The sequence below is a fragment of the Triticum aestivum genome, chromosome 5A (genome assembly GCF_018294505.1).
Source record: "Triticum aestivum cultivar Chinese Spring chromosome 5A, IWGSC CS RefSeq v2.1, whole genome shotgun sequence".
Classification (NCBI taxonomy): domain Eukaryota; kingdom Viridiplantae; phylum Streptophyta; class Magnoliopsida; order Poales; family Poaceae; genus Triticum; species Triticum aestivum.
Genome location: NC_057806.1, coordinates 413978960 through 413998641, shown reverse-complemented (window position 1 = coordinate 413998641; position 19682 = coordinate 413978960). Strand labels below are relative to the sequence as shown.

The following is a 19682-nucleotide window of genomic DNA, read 5'->3' as shown; positions in this document are numbered from 1 at the left end:
ACAGACAAAGCGACAAGCTAATCATCCTCTTATCCGAAATTCACTTTCGGGCAAGATCGTCGCTCAAAAAGCAGAGGCGACGACAGCGGCGGCGGCGCAAAACGGCGCCGGGTGAACGCCGGGCGCAGCCGACCTCGTGGCTCCCGTTCACATCCCCGTAGTCGTAGGCGGCGGACGGCTCGTGAAACTACGTCACCGATCATCTCGTGGGAGATCACCGGTCAAAACAGTGGTAGCGACAGGCACAAAACACAGAGCGAGGAAAGGCTAACAGAGACGACGGATGGCCACGCAGAGTCATTAGATTAAGCAGCGGGAATATTTACACGGCCTAGCTAAGCACAGTGATTTCTTCTTCTTTTTTGAGTTCTTTCTCGTCATGCTAGTGCTACAATATATAAGAGGAAGGCAGGGAGGGAGAGAAAGGTCGTCGCTTCATGGGCACCGTTCCTAGTCCAGAATTCGCTGGGGAGACAGGATAGGAAGCCAACATTTCCCGGCAGCTTCTCACGCTCCAAACCCAGCAATTCCGCCAAAAACGCAGAGCTCACAGAGAGGCAAGAATGCCATGAAGCACCCCGTCCCGCTTCGTCATCCGATGATCTCGTCCGGCACCGCCATGAACCTCGTCCGTTTCTGCAACAAAAAGAGCAAGACGATGTGAGACTTCATTACACTGACACACACACACACACACACACAGAGAGACAATTTACACTACGAATTTCCGGGGCCTCGGAATAAACATGTTCATTTCGCGCACAGATTCTCGGCGCTTTTCTTGCAGCAAAGGTTTGACATTCGGGCGCCCTGCGCTTTGCGTGAAAGGGAAGGGTTGCGAGGCACTCTATACAGTACTACGAAGAACTCGCTTTGTGGATCCTGTACCAAAAGGCAAAAGCGATGACCGGCGGTAATCAACCACTTCGTCGGGGCTAATTAAACACCAACAACCTACGTTCGTACGCGACTATTACAGGTTAATAAATAGGTCTGGCCATCAGGACAAAACTACCACGAGCAGTACGTCAAGTTCAGCCACGAGCCCAAGACGTCGAGACGAGGGACGGGACAAACCACAAGCTCATGATTTTTGCAGAAAAATGTCGCCGGAAGCAGACACCTACAACGAAACCGCGACACGTAGATTGATTCCGATCGGCTGTACTATTCATTCACGAGCCGTCTGGCATCGGTCTGACTCCGACCTAGAGCGCGGGGCGTCTGGGTGGCGGCCGGTGTCACAGCACAGTACCACTCTGTACCCGGAATCTTTCCCGCACATGCACCAGGCGACCTTCACGTCCCCGCCCGCTTGACGTGGCGCGCGCGGCCTAAGCTAAGCTAGCTAACCACGTCACCCACCGCTGCCAATTACTAATCCCGGAATTGACTTGACCTGGCCCTCCATGATTCCTCCCGATCTAGTCTAGGAGTAGTAGTTAGGGTTGGAGCCGAGTTAACAACCATGCAGAAGGCACGTGGACGGCAGAGTGGCCGCGAGATGCAGGATTGCAGATGCTCTGCTATGGTGTCAGGGTGAATGATGATGGGACGGACGGAGGAGAGGAGGTGGTAGTAGGGTAGGAGAAGCTTCGCCACGCGAAGGACGGAGCCGGGCGTATCGGGGCGGGCGACCAACCAACAAAGCCAAGTGGAGGTGGAAAGGACGTGCCGAAGGTGGTACCGCACTCCCCGAACAAGGCAAGGGCCGCGCGCCAAGTTGCCACGGATCATTCACCGCCCAAACAAGGCAAAGAAAGATCCTCTCGGCGTCCGGTCCATTCCGTCGGTGTTGCTGACACTCTTACTCCTCCCTTGCTGATGATAAAACGGGAATCTGGACACGGCCATGGCGGCATTGGTGCTCGCCTTGTCGTGCCATTACGGTGCGCTGGCTGTTTGTTGGGGGAGGCGCAGGGCGGAGCCGGCGAGCTGGTGGGTTGTGTGTGGGATTGGGACGTCCTTGTCGGCTGAGCCTAATGGAGCTGGGGCGCGGAGGGGGTTCGCGTGCGTGGTGCCAAATGATCGTTTCCACGGAGCTTGGACGGAAGGTCGCGGTCGGGGTGGGGGTGGGGTGGTGGGGTGCTCACCTCTTTCTTCATGGCGGTCTTGTTGGTGCACAGCGCGGAGGCCGGCAGCGGGGCGGGCTTGGCCGGCGCGGCAGCGGCGCCCCCCTGGTCCCTGGCGACGCAGAGCTGCATGATCCGCTCGGCGGCCTCCGCGGGGTCCCTGCTCTCCTTCATCAGCCGCGCCACCTCCGCCTTGGGCAGCCGCATCCGCAGCCGCACCGCGCCGTCCGCGCCGGCCTCCACGGACGACGACTCCCCGCCGGCGGAGGGCATCAGGGACGCCACGTCCGACACGGTGCGGCGCGACAGCATCAGGCTCTCCAGCCGCTCCCGGGCGCCCACGTGCAGCGCGCCGGACCACGTCTTGTGCGGCGCGCGCAGGCCCTCGTCGCCGCCGCGCCCGCCGGCTCCGCCGGGCGGGAGATGCACGAGGAAGTAGAGCTTGCCCGGCTTGAGCGCGGCGTCGCGGTCGAGCGGGCGGGCGCGGACGCCGAGCCGCCGCACCTCCTCCGACTCCAGCAGCTGGTGGCCCGGGTGGCCGCGCAGCGCCGCGCCGGCCGCCGCGGGCGTCTTGTACCGGAACGTGGCGCCGTCCACCGTCATCACCTTCGCCGCGCGCCGCCTGCCGGCCAGAGCGTTCCCCATGCCACCGCCGCGCCGCAACCCTTGCCTTGCCTTGTCCGTGCGAGGCGGCTGGACGCCCGGGAGCGCGCGCAGGCGGCGTGAACCGATGATCAGCGAGGAGCCGGGACTGGCGGGGTCGGTTACCGCTCCGTTACCGTACGTGGGGTTGGAGGAGCGGGCGAGAGGGAAACGGAGAGCCGGGAGTTATAAAGCTGCTCTGCTCGGAGGCTCTCTCTCTGTCTCGGGGTCAAATACTCAAATGGATCCCCGTTCCGTTGGTGTTCCCATGGTCGAATTATATTAATAAACACTTTATAACACTTATTAACAAATGCCGTAAATCCGTATTCCTTTTTGTACGCTTCTCTTTGCCAGCATGAAACTTTTCCGTACGGTTTTTTTGGATCACACCACTTTTCTCTTTAAGTATTATGCAAATGTTGCATGGATCGCACTACTTTTTTTCTTCTTCAAGTCGTATTTCTTCTTTCTTTATGTCACACTGTGAATAGTAACGAATCACCAACGCAGTGTGCATGATTAGTGTGTGCGCTGATTCACGCAAAAAAAGATGAAGGCGAGTTAGGTGTTTATGACAGTGGATAATACTCATGAGCTCCACCACGGTGCTCATGATGATCTGCTTGCTTTTTACCTCGATTGTGTCATATTGTGAAAATTGATAGGGCGCGATCTTGAGATTGATAGCTGCATGTATGATGTAAGAGCACGCATTGAGATTGTCATTAGCTTTTCAAACGCTAAGTTAAGTCAACCAGAAGAAAAAACTTGGTGGTACGTACCATGGTTTCCAAGCCAACCTCGGTTAACCAAATAAAGCTCGCGGAGTTCAACAGAACTAGCTTTCAGTACACTAATAAAGCAAGTGTTAACATCAAACATCAATGTGCCAAGCACACAACTAAAACTGAGGCCTGTATCAAACTGCAAAAGATTTCGTCCAGATTTTGAGTAAGGTGGTACGAGATCGGTCGAACTGTCAGTGTACCGTGGATTTTGAGAAGCACCTCTGATCAGTGGAGTTGTACCGTCTGAGGCACAACTCACCGACTCAGTATTAGTATCGGTGAAATCTCTTGTTAGTATCGGTGAAATCTCGTGGACAATTTAGAATGAGCGAATTGCAAGAGTGTTTAGGTTTAAAAACGCTCCGCCGACTATCTTGCTTAGCACCATCTCAACCGAAGCCAATCTTTGGGTCACCGCCGATGCAAAAAAAATTAGGGTCTTTCATATCGCGAGAGTAATAATTCATGTGGTGTTGTGGGTGAATTGTAACAAACTATATTCTCTCTTATATATTTAATGGATGAGGCAAAGCTTTTGCCTTCGTTTCAAAAAAAAATCTCTTGTTAGATTAGTGAAGTTATTTCCGGTTTTATGTTAGTTGTAAGTGTGCGTTAACTAAGGGGGCACACATGTTTATTAATGAAGTTATTCCCATTTTTAGTTTTAATATACCTTCATTATGTTTTCCTTTGAGTAAGTCTCATTGTGAATCGTCGAGAAAATGCCCCGGTTTTTAAATTATAATAAATCACGAGTGCAATAATATTCTACATTCATTTGTACGTTGACTAACGCAAGAAGAGGCATGTTAGGTTTTTGCACTGGATACAACCGATGTGCTCCACTACGGTCCTAATGAGGATGACGTGCTTTATTCACCTTTTATCTAAGATTCTGTCATAATGTAACATTTGATCTTGCAATCTTGTTGTAGGTGAACGATGTAAGACCATGCACATTTGTAATTTAACATTTTAAATGCTAACTTGTACTCCCTCCGTAAACTAATATAAGAGTGTTTAGATTACTATTTTAGTGATCTAAACGCTCTTATATTAGTTTACAGAGGGAGTATCTTTTTTTGCGGGTCAATGCTAACTTGTATCAACTTGGAGAAAAACCATGCTTTTCAAGTACGATGTAACCTCTTTTTTTTTGCGATGGTAACTAGATAATGCTAGCGGTGGGCTTTATTTGGTTAACTAGCGACGGGCATGCTCGACTTGTGGAATAAACTATCCGTGCACTACATTTAGGTTTAGGTGCTAAAAATAAATCAAAAGTTGTCAATAATTTGGGTTATATTTAAGTTTTTTACATAATGGAAGTTAACTCTCAGCCTCGGCCCTAGCTTGAAAGTGAACACGGCTAGATGCATGACTTATCCTAAATGTCTAATTGTGCAATGCTCAGTCCAAATTCTAAGTAAGGTGGATCCAAGGCAAACCCCCCGTGTCGATCAACTTAGAAGATGAAATCTTTGTCATATGTTCTAACCTGACCTTGGTTAACTAGCACGTTCAAACTCAACCAGTCGATAAGATGGCAAAGTGAAAAAAAAGAAAAACTATGTGGCATTCTGATTTTTCTAGAAAAAAACATATTTTTTGTTAGGGGATGTTTGAGAACCACCATTTGGCAAGTGAAGTTGTGGGGGCGTGGCTTAGTGACCCACTGTTAAGCGCGCCAATGTGTTCTAGTAGAAAAGTTGTGGATTAGTGAAGTCACTGCCAGTTTATGTCAATTGTAGTAAGTGTGATAAATTATTTTGCTGCAAAGAAGATCCAGATATGTTATAAAGGTTCACCAGAAGTATGAAACACCTCAAACATAGTAACAAAAATTACATCGAGGTGATGCTACATGAGGTTTTAGAGTTAATAAAGTCGTTATACTTTCTTGCTTTGATTTTTCATCTATTGTTCTCTGCATGCCCATATCCGAGCCCTTACATAATACGTAGCCATTTTCCATGCAGCGTGAGATATTAGTTAGCCTCCTTAGTAATCCAGTGAAGGCAAAGAAATATAATAACAGTGAAAAAAGAACAAAACATTTAGGGTGTACCTGGTCATGGATGGATGCTAATCCCATAATCCAGGATGACCATGAATTCCCGGTGTTGTATGCTGGCTTAGTCATGCCGTTGAACCAGGCGTACGTCCAATTAACCTAGTAGTACAAAAATGACGGGTCAAACATTGGTACAAGAAATGAAGAAAAATTCCAAAAACTACCGGGTTTTCCGAGGAGTATGCTGATGTGCCGGTAAATCAGCCTGACCACAGATGGTCGCGTACAGGCGTCACTTCCTGTGATCGGTCACCATTTCGAGGCATAATTAACCGTTTTTCCTCCGGCTTTACCGGCGGCAAAGACAAACATAATTCTTGACCATGTTCTCTCGCCGTGTCAGTTTGCTGCACTGCACAGGTGTTTTCAGCTATAGTCTACACATGCGGCTGAATTCGGCCAAATTTACCGTACATAAATTTGCTGATCGTTGATGACTTCCCTGTTATACGCATGTGGTTATCTTGACGTATGTTTAATCTCAGGAGATGCACATGCGGTAAACTGGCAAGTAGTTTCCGGTACGTACGTATTTGCATTGTAGCGGCATGGCGATCAAAAATGAGTCCCCGGTCGCATGGTTCCACAAGCCTAGCCGTCAGTGGATGCATGACCCGACCGTGTCAAGGTGTGTATGAGCCCAAGAGTCATAGATTCGATCGTAAACTTTCCCCATGCATCTAGGCCTAATCGACCGGTATAACTTTACCTAACCTGTTCAATTAGGCTATGATCCGAGTATAAAAAGAAGACATTCCACGGTAATCCCGGAGACGACGGTCCGTTTGAGGACCACGGAACGGCTTAATTACTCCGAGTCCGATCCGTCATCCAGCATCAGCTGGTCGTTCGTATAGTACGTATAGTACAATAATCGCTGAACGCTCTACGTTATTTTTCTTGGAATTATTGAGTACGTACATAATGGGGCACAGAATGATTATACGCCAGACTGTACGTGCGTATTACAGTTGGTTGATGCCTTCCCTCTCGATCCAAATTCCTTTGGTGTCAGATTCAGATTTCGTTTCCCCTCCGGAATGATTAACCAGGATCAAGATCGGGTAGTACCATTAGTAAGCCATCACATGCTAATCCGATCAGCGTGAAATGCCAAAAGATATCAGGCTGGTCATAGTGGGGAGTAACTTAGACTAGTGTCATATGCATGACAATAGTCTAAGTTACTATCTTCATAATGCAAAGTAATATAGTACTAGTGTCATATGTGCCCTTATTTAATAGCTTGTAGACTCATGTTGTCTTGGAAAGCGCTATGTTACAGTGACATATTATTTTACTACTTCCCATTAACTACTTGCCACATAAGCAAAAAATTCTCGAGGTGCGCTATGTTACTATCTAAGTTATTCCCACTATGATTAGCCTCATAAAATCATGAACCTAGCGCATTCCTTCCAAAAAAAAAGGGTAGTGCGGATTCCTTCCAGGTAGAGTCAACGAAATCAAGATACAGAAAACAAACAGAGGCAAAAAAGGCAAATTTGAGGCACGTCGCACAATTCATGGGATTCTGCCGCTGCGGCGCAGTCGCAGTTTTAAGAAATTTGCAACTTGGACATCTGCTTGCATTGACACGCTAAAATCGGGACCGTTTTGTTTTCTGGGATCTACACGCTTGGTTGGGACGCACTCAACGTGAATTGGAGGTAACATTAGCATAGCTATCGATGCATGCATGTACCGAAGGCGCCCACGTGCTTCCAGAAGAAATCCTCTAGATTGTTGTAGTAAAACGGTTGACTGTTATTGCTCGCGGTTGATTCACAATCGGGTCTCTGCTGTTGTTTCCATTTTGAAGACCGTGGAAAAAATGTAGTATCTAGAAACTAATACTGACTTTGTGTTCGAAATACAAAGTGGTCCCTTGTTGGTTCTTCGTGTATTCGGACGTGAGATTTTCAATGCGATTCTCAATCACAATACGACATAACAATTAACAAATGAAAACGAGATGCGGAACAATTTTGTAAAGAGAAATTCATACCTGTTTTCAGTTAGTCCATCCATATTTTTTCTCACAACTGGTGGTAAAAGTAGATGGCAACAGTAAATCACTAGTAGTTTTTCTGATTTTTCGCTGCATAATATGAAAAGAAAATATAAGTGCTTGAAAGAGAACTCGAACCAGGTCTATGCAATAGCTATTGAGCCCAATAACCAATTAAGCCACCTTTAGTTGTTCTCTATTGTAGATAAACAAGGTTATTTGAACCTTTCTTATTTCTGCCATATCAGAAGAAGAAAAGTTGGCTTGGTAACTTTGGCATTACCAACGTGATAACTATGAAATGAGCAATACGATAACTATCCTCAAAATCGGGAAAGGGGGAGGTGAGCGCGCGATTGGAAATCAAACGACGAACAAGTCGTTCGGATCTATTGCAAAAATACAATCGTTCGGAAATTAGCTTTTCTGATTTTTTAAATACTGGCTGCACACTTCCTTGCATCCTATTGCGTTCAACTCCTAGTTCTTTAGTGTTGAGTAGTTTTTCCACGAGTTCAAAAACTTTTCAAAAGAATGCTGAGAGTAGTATTTTTATTTACAAATTCATAGACTTTTAATTTCCAAAAATATCGAGCACAACATAGACAATAATACATACTTCTGAGTTGTTTACCCATATTCATGTTGTCATGATAAAATGGATCTAGCTTTTCAAACTAGGAGAAATAATAGATGATTAAAAAATAAGACACACGCATTTGAAAAGCAAGGCACGGAGCATGGCAAGCTTCTGCACTGCTCAATTAGGGTCGGTCGTGTGCCTGTGCTCGGTGTTGAGAGATGGTTGATGCTATAGCAGTACCTTTTTTTGGTTTATAAGGGTTGGGTGTATCTCAGATTATTAATATGATCAATGAAATACGAGTTATGTGCCACAAAAGTATCATTGAATTCATATTTGAAAAAAAAAAGGTTTATTTTGTGTATATATAACTATATTACATTGGTTAGATTGATGATTTAGTTATACGAGTGCGCCTTACAAACTGGAGGGAGGAAGTACATTGAACAAATCATGCCGAGTGCATCACACGTTGGCCTTAAACAAGGTCTAAGTTGTCGCGGTGTCATCGCTAACTTCATACTTTTGTCCAACATCGACAATGAGTGGGAGAGGGGACCTGGATCTTGCGCCATATGTCCAATGTAGGATTCCTCTCCTCCTGAATAAATCGGATATGGTTTCTTCTCTCCTGCTACATGTGTTCTCTGTTGCGGCCATGGTGATCAAAGAAGTGGCTGCCGGAGTTTGGGGTGTTGCCCTGATATGAAACCCTTGTCAAGAAAGGCATATAGGGATATTGGAGAGTGGCAGGGGATGTAAATTACATGTAGGGTTGGAGCTTATCATGAATGGAGTTTGTGATGGAGGTACGACCTTGACAGTGGTTGAATGACAGTCTTCACCGCCATGCCTATCGATCCTTCCCGCTGAAGGGCGGTAGTTCTTTTTACCTCCCAGCCTAGATGCAACATGGAGGCATGTTAGTTCTGTTCAAAGCCAATGGTGTCTTCTTCCAGCGAGCTCTGCTTCAGGAGGTGGAACAGTGGTTGTCTTGGCGATCCGAGTGGTCTTGTCCCCGATGTCGTTCATATTGGGTTCTTTCACGACATATTAGGTCACTTTGGAAGTTGTCTTGGAGTCGGCTGCGTTTTCATTTTTGGTCTAGCATCTACTTACCAAAAGTTAACGAGGAATTTTTCTTTTTCTTTATGTCATGTTGTACACTGCACGGTGCCACCACCGGTTTAATGCAGTTGATAGGCCCTAGGAGGATATCTGGTGCTAGCATCCATCACATGCTCCCATGATACCATAATTTCAAACTTCAACCTATAAAAAAGTTAGATCTAAAATCGAATTATACATTGAGAAATAATACAAACAAAACCAGGTATGAATAGTGTGTTTTTTCTTGCTTTTGTCTTTTTGTGATACTATTCATCTTCGATTTGTCTGTTTAATTTCTCCATGCGTATTTGAAATTTGGATCTGAAATTTTTAGGAGCTGTAGATTCATGCGTCATGAACATCCACAAAACGATCCAGAATGTGAAGCATTTAAATAAAAATCTTAAAATGTGGTATCATGGGAGCATGTCATGGATGGTAGCACTGGATAATCACCCTCGGTTAGAAAACAGCAATGCCATGGGCGAAGAGTACAATGTAACGCGATTGCGTACGTAGGTAAAGGCCGTCACAAGATCGTATAACTACACATAAAAGGTGAAATTTGCTACACACACACACACACACACACACACACACACAAATATATAGGACAAACTCATAATTGTTTCCGCGTACTGGATCCATGTTGTTTTCATCGAAGCAGCGGTCCAAGTTCACGCTCACGCCACGCATCATCCAATCCAATCCAATTCCTGGCGCGTCCTGTCACCTGTTTCTGAAAATAAAAGGAGTGCTCTTTCTTGACAAGGTTACACGAGAGCTCTCTCTCTCTCTCTCTCTCCCCCCACATCGAAAGGAACCTGTGTATTCTCAGCTTCGAAGTCGACCGGGCGTACGTACGGTTGAGACGCGCCATCGCGCAGCAGCGAGGTGACACGCGCAGGGCGTCACGCGCACGGCTCTCCCGCAGCACATACGACCAAATCCCACGTAGCTTCCAGAGCTAAATAATTTGGGTTCAGCACGGAGGATGAGCGCGGTGACAGGGCAGACAGGAGCCCAGGAGTCACGGGAGCGCGAGCCCGTGACGCCCGGTTCGCCCGGCCATCGCCCCGTCCACGTCCACGTCCACGGAGAAGAAGAGCTCTCGCGCCAATTGTTGGCATTATCTCGTCCGCCGTAGCAGGGACGGGTCGACGGGCCGTAACGGAACGGGCCAAGCGCCAACTCGCCTTGGAGGGTTCTTCGCGGGATGAGATGGACGGGTCGACGGACCGGCACGCCAGCCTGCTCCGTCGATCCTGTGTTCTTGTCTCTGCCGATTTGCGTGTGCGCGCACGTACGTGTGGGTGTGGGCGTGGGCGCAGCGGCAGTGCAGGTTTTGTCAGTGCTTGGGTTCTGCACGCCCGTACGCCAGTAGTAGAGTACAATCCACTCTTCTTTACCGAATTTAGTACGGACTGGTATACTCCTTGAACAATGCGGTTCGCCAGTGTACTCCACTGCATTTTTTTTTCTTCCTGTTATTATCCTCCTGCAGTCCTGCTTGATTGCTGGCTCATATTTCTGCTCTGCCTCCCCTATTCCCAGCCCGGTTTTTAGGGTGCTAGATATGCAGGTATGACCCGACCTGATGCCATCGTTTCTTTCTTGCTGCTGCTGCTAACCTAAGAGAGAAGCATTGGTTTCTACTCGTCTGAGACAGTGCATGACTGGTATGTACGAGACAGAGTACCGGAGTCAGTGGACACAGCAATTGCCAAGGGATGCATGCACCATCACCCGTGTCCGTGTGTGTGTATGTATAGTCAACTCGCGCAGGGAAGCGCAATCGAAATTGGTTGGTAATCGAGATTAATTAGTGGGAATGCAATACATTAGCCCATCAACGTGTTGCTTGAAGCGTAGCCCCGCCACCTAACCACAGCACTGCATGCACACCAGAATTCCCAACTTGTCTTTTCTAAATCAAAATATACAAAGAATTTCCATGTTGTGCTTACTTGCTCCCGGTCTCCCGTCTCTCGCCTGATTTCATTATTCGGGGACAGGGTTGCATGATTTGTGCGTTACCGGCGAGACTTTGGTAGCAGGTAATCTCTTGGCGGTCAATTGCTACCGACTTCATACTATTTCTTGCTCATGTCTGAGTAGTAAATTAGGCATGGATGTTATTGTAAAAGAAGAAGACATGGATGTTCGTCTCTACTCGGAAAACAAAACCCGGATGTTCATGGTTGGAAGTAGGAGGATGTAGAGAGATTAGTACTCTACTGCTGGTGAAGAGACTGCGTCGTTAGAATGGGACAGGCGGAGGCCGGGCCCTAATGTTTAGCATTTTCAGAGGCAACGAACTGGGCAGGTAGTGGGACGATGTATAGTCTATCCGCGCACGAGAAGCTGCGGCTTTTGTGGCGCCAAACCAAACCTCTTTTGACTAGATTTGGTTTGGTAAACTTTGATCCTTTGTATTTTATTATCCTATACTCTATCGTAAATAGGAGACTAACTTAGCCATCGCTCTTTATTTTGACATCCTGTTGCTCTGCGTTCTGGCAGTGAGTGATATGGTGTGACATTTGCTGCTCTATCGTCCACAGGAGATTAACTTACCCATCTCTTTCGGTTTGGAATTGGATGGCAATGTGCAAAGGTCAGTTGTGGCGCGACATTTGGTGCGCATTTGTGTGGATATTGTTCGTCGGCTCGGTTCATGCTCTTGGTGGCCGCTTCAGTTGCCATGGTTTTGGTAGACGTCTACACAGCTACTCCCTCCGTTCGAAATTACTTGTCACAGAAATAGATGTATCTAGACGTATTTTAGTTCTAGATACATCCATATCCGAGACAAGTAATTCCGAACGGAGGGAGTAACTGAAAATGATCCTGCCTTCGGTAGTTGGGTGGCGATGTCAGACTTTGAGATCGGGGGTTAAAGCCTCTATTTGACCTTCGTTGGTTGGATCTAGCAACAGCAATGCTGGCAGATGGTCTTCTTGCTAAACACACTATGCTATGCGACACCGGAACAACCAAACGAGAACGCTGGATTAATATGATGATGATATCGCATGGTAGGTTCCTCTTCCCTCGAAAAATATACTGTAATTCATCTTGGATAGCCGATGACGCTCACCGACTGGATGACACATCTCTGCCCCCTTTTGTCTCCAGTTCAGTGCCGTCAATTTTAATTTGAGATGCTGACCTTGATCCATGGACAGATCCACGCTGCACCGGTCGTCCTCTGATCGCCGGATCGTTATCGTGGACCAGCAACTGCTACAGCCTGCCATGCCAAGTAGGCGAGGCGCCAGCGAACTGGCGGGAACACGAGCAGAACGCACCAACCAACCACATAAGATTTGAATGAGTAAGCTTTTGCAACGGGGGCTGTTATTATAGTGCTACATCGCATCATTTGCACGAGCGCCACCTACCGTGCCATGCATATACAGAGTGTTGGAAATCTTCAAGTTATGCGCTCACTGATCAACGCCAACCGTTGCATGAAAAACCGTTGACGCTGAACGTATCATGGCACCAAACCGGGGTAGATCGTTGCAAACCTTATGTACCGATGACCAGAAGGCAGAAGCTGTGCGAAGTCGATCGCTGCAACATGATGAAGGTAACGATGACATGAGGTAGCACGTACTCTCTCCGTTCTTAAATAGATGACCCATGACCCAACTTTATACTAACTGTTAGTATAAAGTTGGGTCATCTATTTTGAAACGGAGGGAGTACTAGCTAGCAATAAACGAACGCAGCAGAGAAGGCTTGGTAAACAGATAGTAGATGTTTTTCTGATGCATGCAGGGCACCTAGCACTCATGGCTGAGTTCGGCACGTGACGGTACGAGGTGTACAATGTGAGTCGGCGCAGAGCGGGAGCAGCCTCTGATGGCAATGATCGTCGTGGGGAAGAAGGTAGAAGGGTGTGCGCAGTCAGCAGAGATACTCTGTCAGTGTCAACGAAATGGTCCAGCATAGGCTGGTGTTTTCGCGTGACGAATAGGTAACGGAGAGAAGGTTGAAGAGAAAGATGTGAATGCTCACGCTCGTGCTGGTCAAGTTCAAGATCCGGTGCCGAGCTCACCTCACGCGCTAGGCATGAACGGGTCCGTTCTTTTTTTTGTAGGTAAGGGATGAGAAAAGGACGCGGTACACCTTGGTGAGACCATGCACGTACTGTTTGATCGCGGAATAACAAATCCCGTAGGAGAAGGCCACTTAGAGTAAATTTTGCTAGAGTCGCCGTGTTAGCCCGGCTGCGACGATAATTATCATGATGATTTCGGCATTAAACGACACTTTGGTAGAGTCGCCATATGGCTCCTGATCGTCATAATTTACAGAGCCCGCTTCATAAACGAGCTCACATGTAAACAACAAGGCTCGTGTTGCAAATTGTTGAGCGCAACACAAGCCTTGTTACAAAGGCTGGCACACGCTCACGGAGGGGAGTGTCGAGCTCTTCATCCAATGACTCCAGAGGCATTTTGTAAACATCACCCGACCGGCGCATATTACACATTGTTTTAAGCTGAATTTGAAAAAATAAATTTATTTTTTGGAAAACGATCATGAAATTGAAGTAACATGAATTTATGAAGTATTCACAACTTTAAAAAATGTTAATGAATTCATAAAATAGCTAATTTTCAAATTATTCAAGAATCATTAAAATGTTCCCTGCGGGGTTGCGAGGGACACACAGTTTTGGATGGCACTCCACTTGAAGGAATCTTATCTGGCGCTTAAAGCGCTAGTTTTTGTTCTTTCTGTCAACTGGCGCATATACATCTTTTGTTCTTCTTTTCTACCGCACAACTCGTTGTCTTCTATGCACACACGTCCTCTCGAACGTTCTGGGTTTTTGTGCTGGCCGATTTTGCGAAGCTTCCCATCAGTTTAGGGAAGCTTCTAGAAACTTACAAACCATTTTTTGTTCTTTTGTTCTTTTTCTTTTCCACGTTCTTCTTCATATTTTTATTTTTTTTCTTTTCATTTGTATTAGAAAATATGTCCGTGCGTTGCAACGGGAGAAAAATAATATCTCAGCATTCCCCACATCCCCGCACACACTCTTCCACGTCCTCTATGTGAACACAACGCGTGATCTATATTGTCGCTTACTCTCCTTCCTGCCATCATCGACGGTGATAGTTTAACCTTTTGTCGGTGGAACGATGTGGGCGACGACCGTCAATAATGGGAGGAGATAGTCAGCATTAGTGCTCGGCCGCGTCGGTTAGGTGTCATCGGCTAGCGCCTCGCCTATAGTCACTGTAAGTGCATCTAGTGCCACCCCTAGTTAGTTTTGGAGTATTGACGACAAACCTAGTTGAGGGACTAATGTGTTTGTGAGAATTACAGGATAACACAGGAAGAAGTCCCTCATTGATTCGATTTTCCTACCAGAGATGACCCCTAAAAATGTATGAAGACATTGAAGTCAAAGGTGGTATATGAAGATATTCATATTGAAGACTATGACAAGAGAAGACATCGCATGAAGCCTATGGAGCTTGAAGACTTAGATCTTTCGTAGTTCTATTTCTTCTTTGTTGAGTCATAGGAACCACCGTACTGTTAAGTGGGATCCAAGAGAACCAGTCAGAATGACTGAAGTGATGCTTAACCAAAACCTATATCTTCAAGTGAAGACTATGAGAGCGAAGCTTGTCCAGAGTCGGACAAGTCAGCTTTGCTTGTGGCCCAAGTAAAGTTGTTGTGTGAGTTTGAAATCTGACCATTGGAACACATGTCAGTTCCTTAGTGACTCAGGGTCATTTTGGACAAATCAGGTCGGGTTGCCTAGTGGCTATAAATAGCCCACCCCCTACAACCATAAACGGTTGGCTGCTCAGACTTAGTGTACGGCTTTTGTCATTTGAGAGCAACCCACCTCGAAGCCTTTGAGAGAGAATTCCTTGCGAGGATAAAGCCCTAACCACCCAGAGCCAAAGAGAATTAGGCATCACTTAAATCTTCTTGTCTGTGTGATCTGAAGACTTATTACACTTGAGGACTGGGAATCCTTCAGCCGGTTAGGCGTCATGTTCTGAGCATCCAAGAGACATTGTGGATTGCCGGTGAACGAAGTCTGTGAAGGTTTGGGAGTCTACCTTGAAGACTTACCAGAGTGATTGGGCGAGGTCTGTGTGACCTTAGCTCAAGGGGAATACGGTGAGGACTGGGTGTCCTGAGCTGCGTGTTCGGGACTGGGTGTCCGGGACTGTGTGTCCTCAGGTTTAAATACCTAGCCGCCCTAACCAGACGTACAGTTGTCACAGCAATTGGAACTGGTCCAACAAATCATTGTCTTCAACGTGTCACTGGTTTCATCCTTTCCTTCCCTTTACTTAATGTTGGTCCTTGTGAAGTCATTGTATGATTGCACTATCTTTTATCTTCACTGAGTGACTGCGTGTTCTGTTTGGCTTCATAAGATCTTCCTACCTGATCCTTACTACATTGTTGCTATTAGTCATTGTGCTTTCACTCCATTGAATACTTGACTATGGTTTGCCTAGTGTAGTCTACCTTCCGCTGCATGGTAATAGGTTTATTTCTGTCGTTTGTCTTTGAAACTTCCACGTTTTGAAGACTTCCATAAAAATCGCCTATTCACCCCCCCCCCCCCTCTAGTCGATATAACGCACTTTCAATTGGTATCAGAGTAAGGTACTCCCTTGTTCTGTGTGATTCGGTTTAACCACCTGGAATTTTAGCTATGTTGACTGCAGGGATAATCAAAGTCTCCGCTGCGTGCCTCGTCTTCGATGGAACTAAATATCCCTACTCGAAGAATAAGATGCGCATGCATCTTGAAGCCATTGACGTCGACCTATGGTATGTCGTCAAGAACGGCGTTCCCAAGGCTGGAGAAGGTGTCACTGCTGCTGACGTCAAGAAGTTCGTTCAACTGGACTCCACTGCCAAGAATATCATCCGTGGTCATCTGACCAAAGGACAGTATGGCTGTTGGAAATATGCCCTAGAGGCAATAATAAAAGGATTATTATTATATTTCCTTGTTCATGATAATTGTCTTTTATTCATGCTATAATTGTGTTATCCAGAAATCATAATACATGTGTGAATACATAGACACCAACATGTCCCTAGTAAGCCTCTAGTTGACTAGCTCGTTGATCAACAGATAGTCATGGTTTCCTGACTATGGACATTGGATGTCATTGATAACGAGATCACATCATTAGGAGAATGATGTGATGGACAAGACCCAATCCTAAACTTAGCACAAGATCGTATAGTTCGTTTGCTAGAGTTTTTCCAATGTTAAGTATCTTTTCCTTAGACCATGAGATCGTGTAACTCCCGGATACCGTAGGAGTGATTTGGATGTACCAAACGTCACAACGTAACTGGGTGACTATAAAGGTATACTACGGGTATCTCCGAAAGTGTCTGTTGGGTTGACACGGATCAAGACTGGGATTTGTCACTCCGTATAACAGAGAGGTATCTCTGGGCCCACTCGGTAATGCATCATCATAATGAGCTCAAAGTGACCAAGTGTCTGGTCACGAGATCATGCATTACGGTACGAGTAAAGTGACTTGCCGGTAACGAGATTGAACGAGGTATTGGGATACCGGCGATCGAATCTTGGGCAAGTAACATACCGATTGACAAAGGGAATTGTATACGGGGTTGCTTGAATCCTCGACATCGTGGTTCATCTGATGCGATCATCGAGGAGCATGTGGGAGCCAACATGGGTATGCAGAGCCCGCTGTTGGTTATTGACCGGAGAGCCATCTCGGTCATGTCTACATGTCTCCCGAACCCGTAGGGTCTACACACTTAAGGTTCGGTGATGCTAGGGTTGTAGAGATATAATTGTTGGAAATATGCCCTAGAGGCAATAATAAAAGTATTATTATATTTCATTGTTCATGATAATTGTCTTTTATTCATGCTATAACTGTATAATCCGGAAATCGTAATACACGTGTGAATACTTAGACCACACTATGTCCCTGGTAAGCCTCTAGTTGACCAGCTCGTTGTGATCAACAGATAGTCATGGTTTCCTGACTATGGACATTGGATGTCGTTGATAACGGGATCACATCATTAGGAGAATGATGTGATGGACAAGACCCAATCCTAAGCATAGCATAAAAGATCGTGTAGTTCGTTTTGCTAGAGCTTTGCAAGTGTCAAGTATCTCTTCCTTCGACCATGAGATCGTGTAACTCCCGGATACCGTATGAGTGCCTTGGGTGTATCAAACGTCACAACGTAACTGGGTGACTATAAAGGTGCATTACAGGTATCTCCGAAAGTAGCTGTTGGGTTGACACGGATCGAGACTGGGATTTGTCACTCCGTATGACGGAGAGGTATCTCTGGGCCCACTCGGTAATGCATCATCATAATGAGCTCAATGTGACCAAGGTGTTGGACACGGGATCATGCATTACGGTACGAGTAAAGTGACTTGCCGGAAACGAGACTGAACAAGGTATTGGGATACCGACGATCGAGTCTCGGGCAAGTAACGTACCGATTGACAAAGGGAATTGCATACAGGGTTTGATCGAATCCTCGACATCGTGGTTCATCCGATGACAACATCGAGGAGCATGTGGGAGCCATCATGGGTATCCAGATCCCGCTGATGGTTATTGACTGAGAGCGTCTCGGTCATGTCTGCATGTCTCCCGAACCCGTAGGGTCTACACACTTAAGGTTCGGTGACGCTAGGGTTATGAAGATATGTATATGCAGAAACCCGAATTTTGTTCGGAGTCCCGGATGAGATCCCGGACGTCACGAGGAGTTCCGGAATGGTCCGGAGGTAAAGAATTATATATAGGAAGTGCTATTTCGGGCATCGGGACAAGTTTCGGGGTTATCGGTATTGTACCGGGACCACCGGAAGGGTCCCGGGGGTCCACCGGGTGGGGCCACCTGTCCCGGGGGGCCACATGGGCTGTAGGGGGTGCGCCTTGGCCATCATGGGCCAAGGGCACCAGCCCCTATAGGCCCATGCGCCTAGGGTTTCCCCCTAGGAGGAGTCCTAGTGGTGGAAGGCACCCCTAGGTGCCTTGGGGGGGAGGGAAACCTCCCCTAGGCCGCCGCCCCCCCTAGTAGATCTCATCTACTAGGGCCGGCGCCCCCCTGGCACCGCTATATATAGTGGGGGAGAGGAGGGACTTCATACACCAGCCCCTGGCGCCTCCACCTTCCCCCCGTTACGTCTCTCCCTCGTAGTCTCGGCAAAGCCCTGCTGCTGTGACGCCCTGCATCCACCACCACGCCGTCGTGCTGCTGGATCTTCATCAACCTCTCCTCCCCCCTTGCTGGATCAAGAAGGAGGAGACGTCTCCCGTCCCGTACGTGTGTTGAACGCGGAGGTGCCGTCCATTCGGCGCTGGTCATCGGTGATTTGGATCACGTCGAGTACGACTATATCATCACCTTGCAAGCTTCCGCACGCGATCTACAAGTGGTATGTAGATGCAAACTCTCTCCCTAGACTCGTTGCTTAGATGAACTCATAGATGGATCTTGGTGAAACCGTAGGAAAAATTTTAATTTTCCGCAACGTTCCCCAACAGTGGCATCATGAGCTAGGTCTATGCGTAGTTCTCTTTGCACGAGTAGAACACAACTTTGTTGTGGGCGTGGATTTTGTCATCTTACTTGCCTCTACTAGTCTTTTCTTGCTCAACGGTATTGTGGGATGAAGCGGCCCGGACCAACCTTACACGTACGCTTACGTGAGACCGGTTCCACCGACTGACATGCACAAGTTGCATAAGGTGGCTGGCGGGTGTCTGTCTCTCCCACCTTAGTTGGAGCGGAATCGATGAACAGGGCCCTTATGAAGGGTAAATAGAAGTTGACAAAATCACGTTGTGGTGATTCGTAGGTAAGAAAACGTTCTTGCTAGAACCCAATTGCAGCCACGTAAAAGATGCAACAACAATTAAAGGACGTCTAACTTGTTTTTGCAGCGATTGATCATGTGATGTGATATGGCCAAAAGTTGTGATGAATGATGAATTGTGATGTATGAGATCATGTTCTTTGTAATAGGATTCACGACTTGCATGTCGATGAGTATGACAACCGGCAGGAGCCATAGGAGTTGTCATTATTTTTTGTATGACCTGCGTGTCATTGAATAACGTCATGTAAACTACTTTACTTTAATGCTAAACGTTAGTCATAGAAGTAGAAGTAGTCGTTGGCGTGACAACTTCATGAAGACACGACGATGGAGATCATGATGATGGAGATCATGGTGTCAAGCCGGTGACAAGATGATCATGGAGCCCCGAAGATGAAGATCAATGGAGCTATATGATATTGGCCATATCATGTCACAACTATATAATTGCATGTGATGTTTATTATGTATTATGCATCTTGTTTACTTAGGACGACG

The 19682-nt window shown here is 46.9% G+C and overlaps 1 protein-coding gene across 1 annotated transcript; it reads right to left on the bottom strand.

Annotated features, from left to right (window-relative positions):
• Positions 1–284: 284 nt before the first annotated feature.
• On the bottom strand, positions 285–3021 carry LOC123103690 (uncharacterized protein At1g66480). Its single transcript, XM_044525352.1, has 2 exons — positions 2094–3021; positions 285–636 (listed from the first exon to the last, which is right to left on the bottom strand). Exons 1-2 carry the CDS (start codon positions 2715–2717, stop codon positions 592–594), a joined length of 669 nt encoding a protein of 222 aa, XP_044381287.1. The 5' UTR covers positions 2718–3021; the 3' UTR covers positions 285–591.
• Positions 3022–19682: the final 16661 nt, after the last annotated feature.

Bases quoted from the DNA above. Each gene is read 5' to 3' on its own strand.
- LOC123103690 (XM_044525352.1), bottom strand. From the start codon at position 2,717: ATGGGGAACGCTCTGGCCGGCAGGCGGCGCGCGGCGAAGGTGATGACG. The intron at 637-2,093 runs GTGAGCACCCCA...TTTTTGTTGCAG, and splicing joins AGACCGCCATGAAGAAAGAG to AAACGGACGAGGTTCATGGC.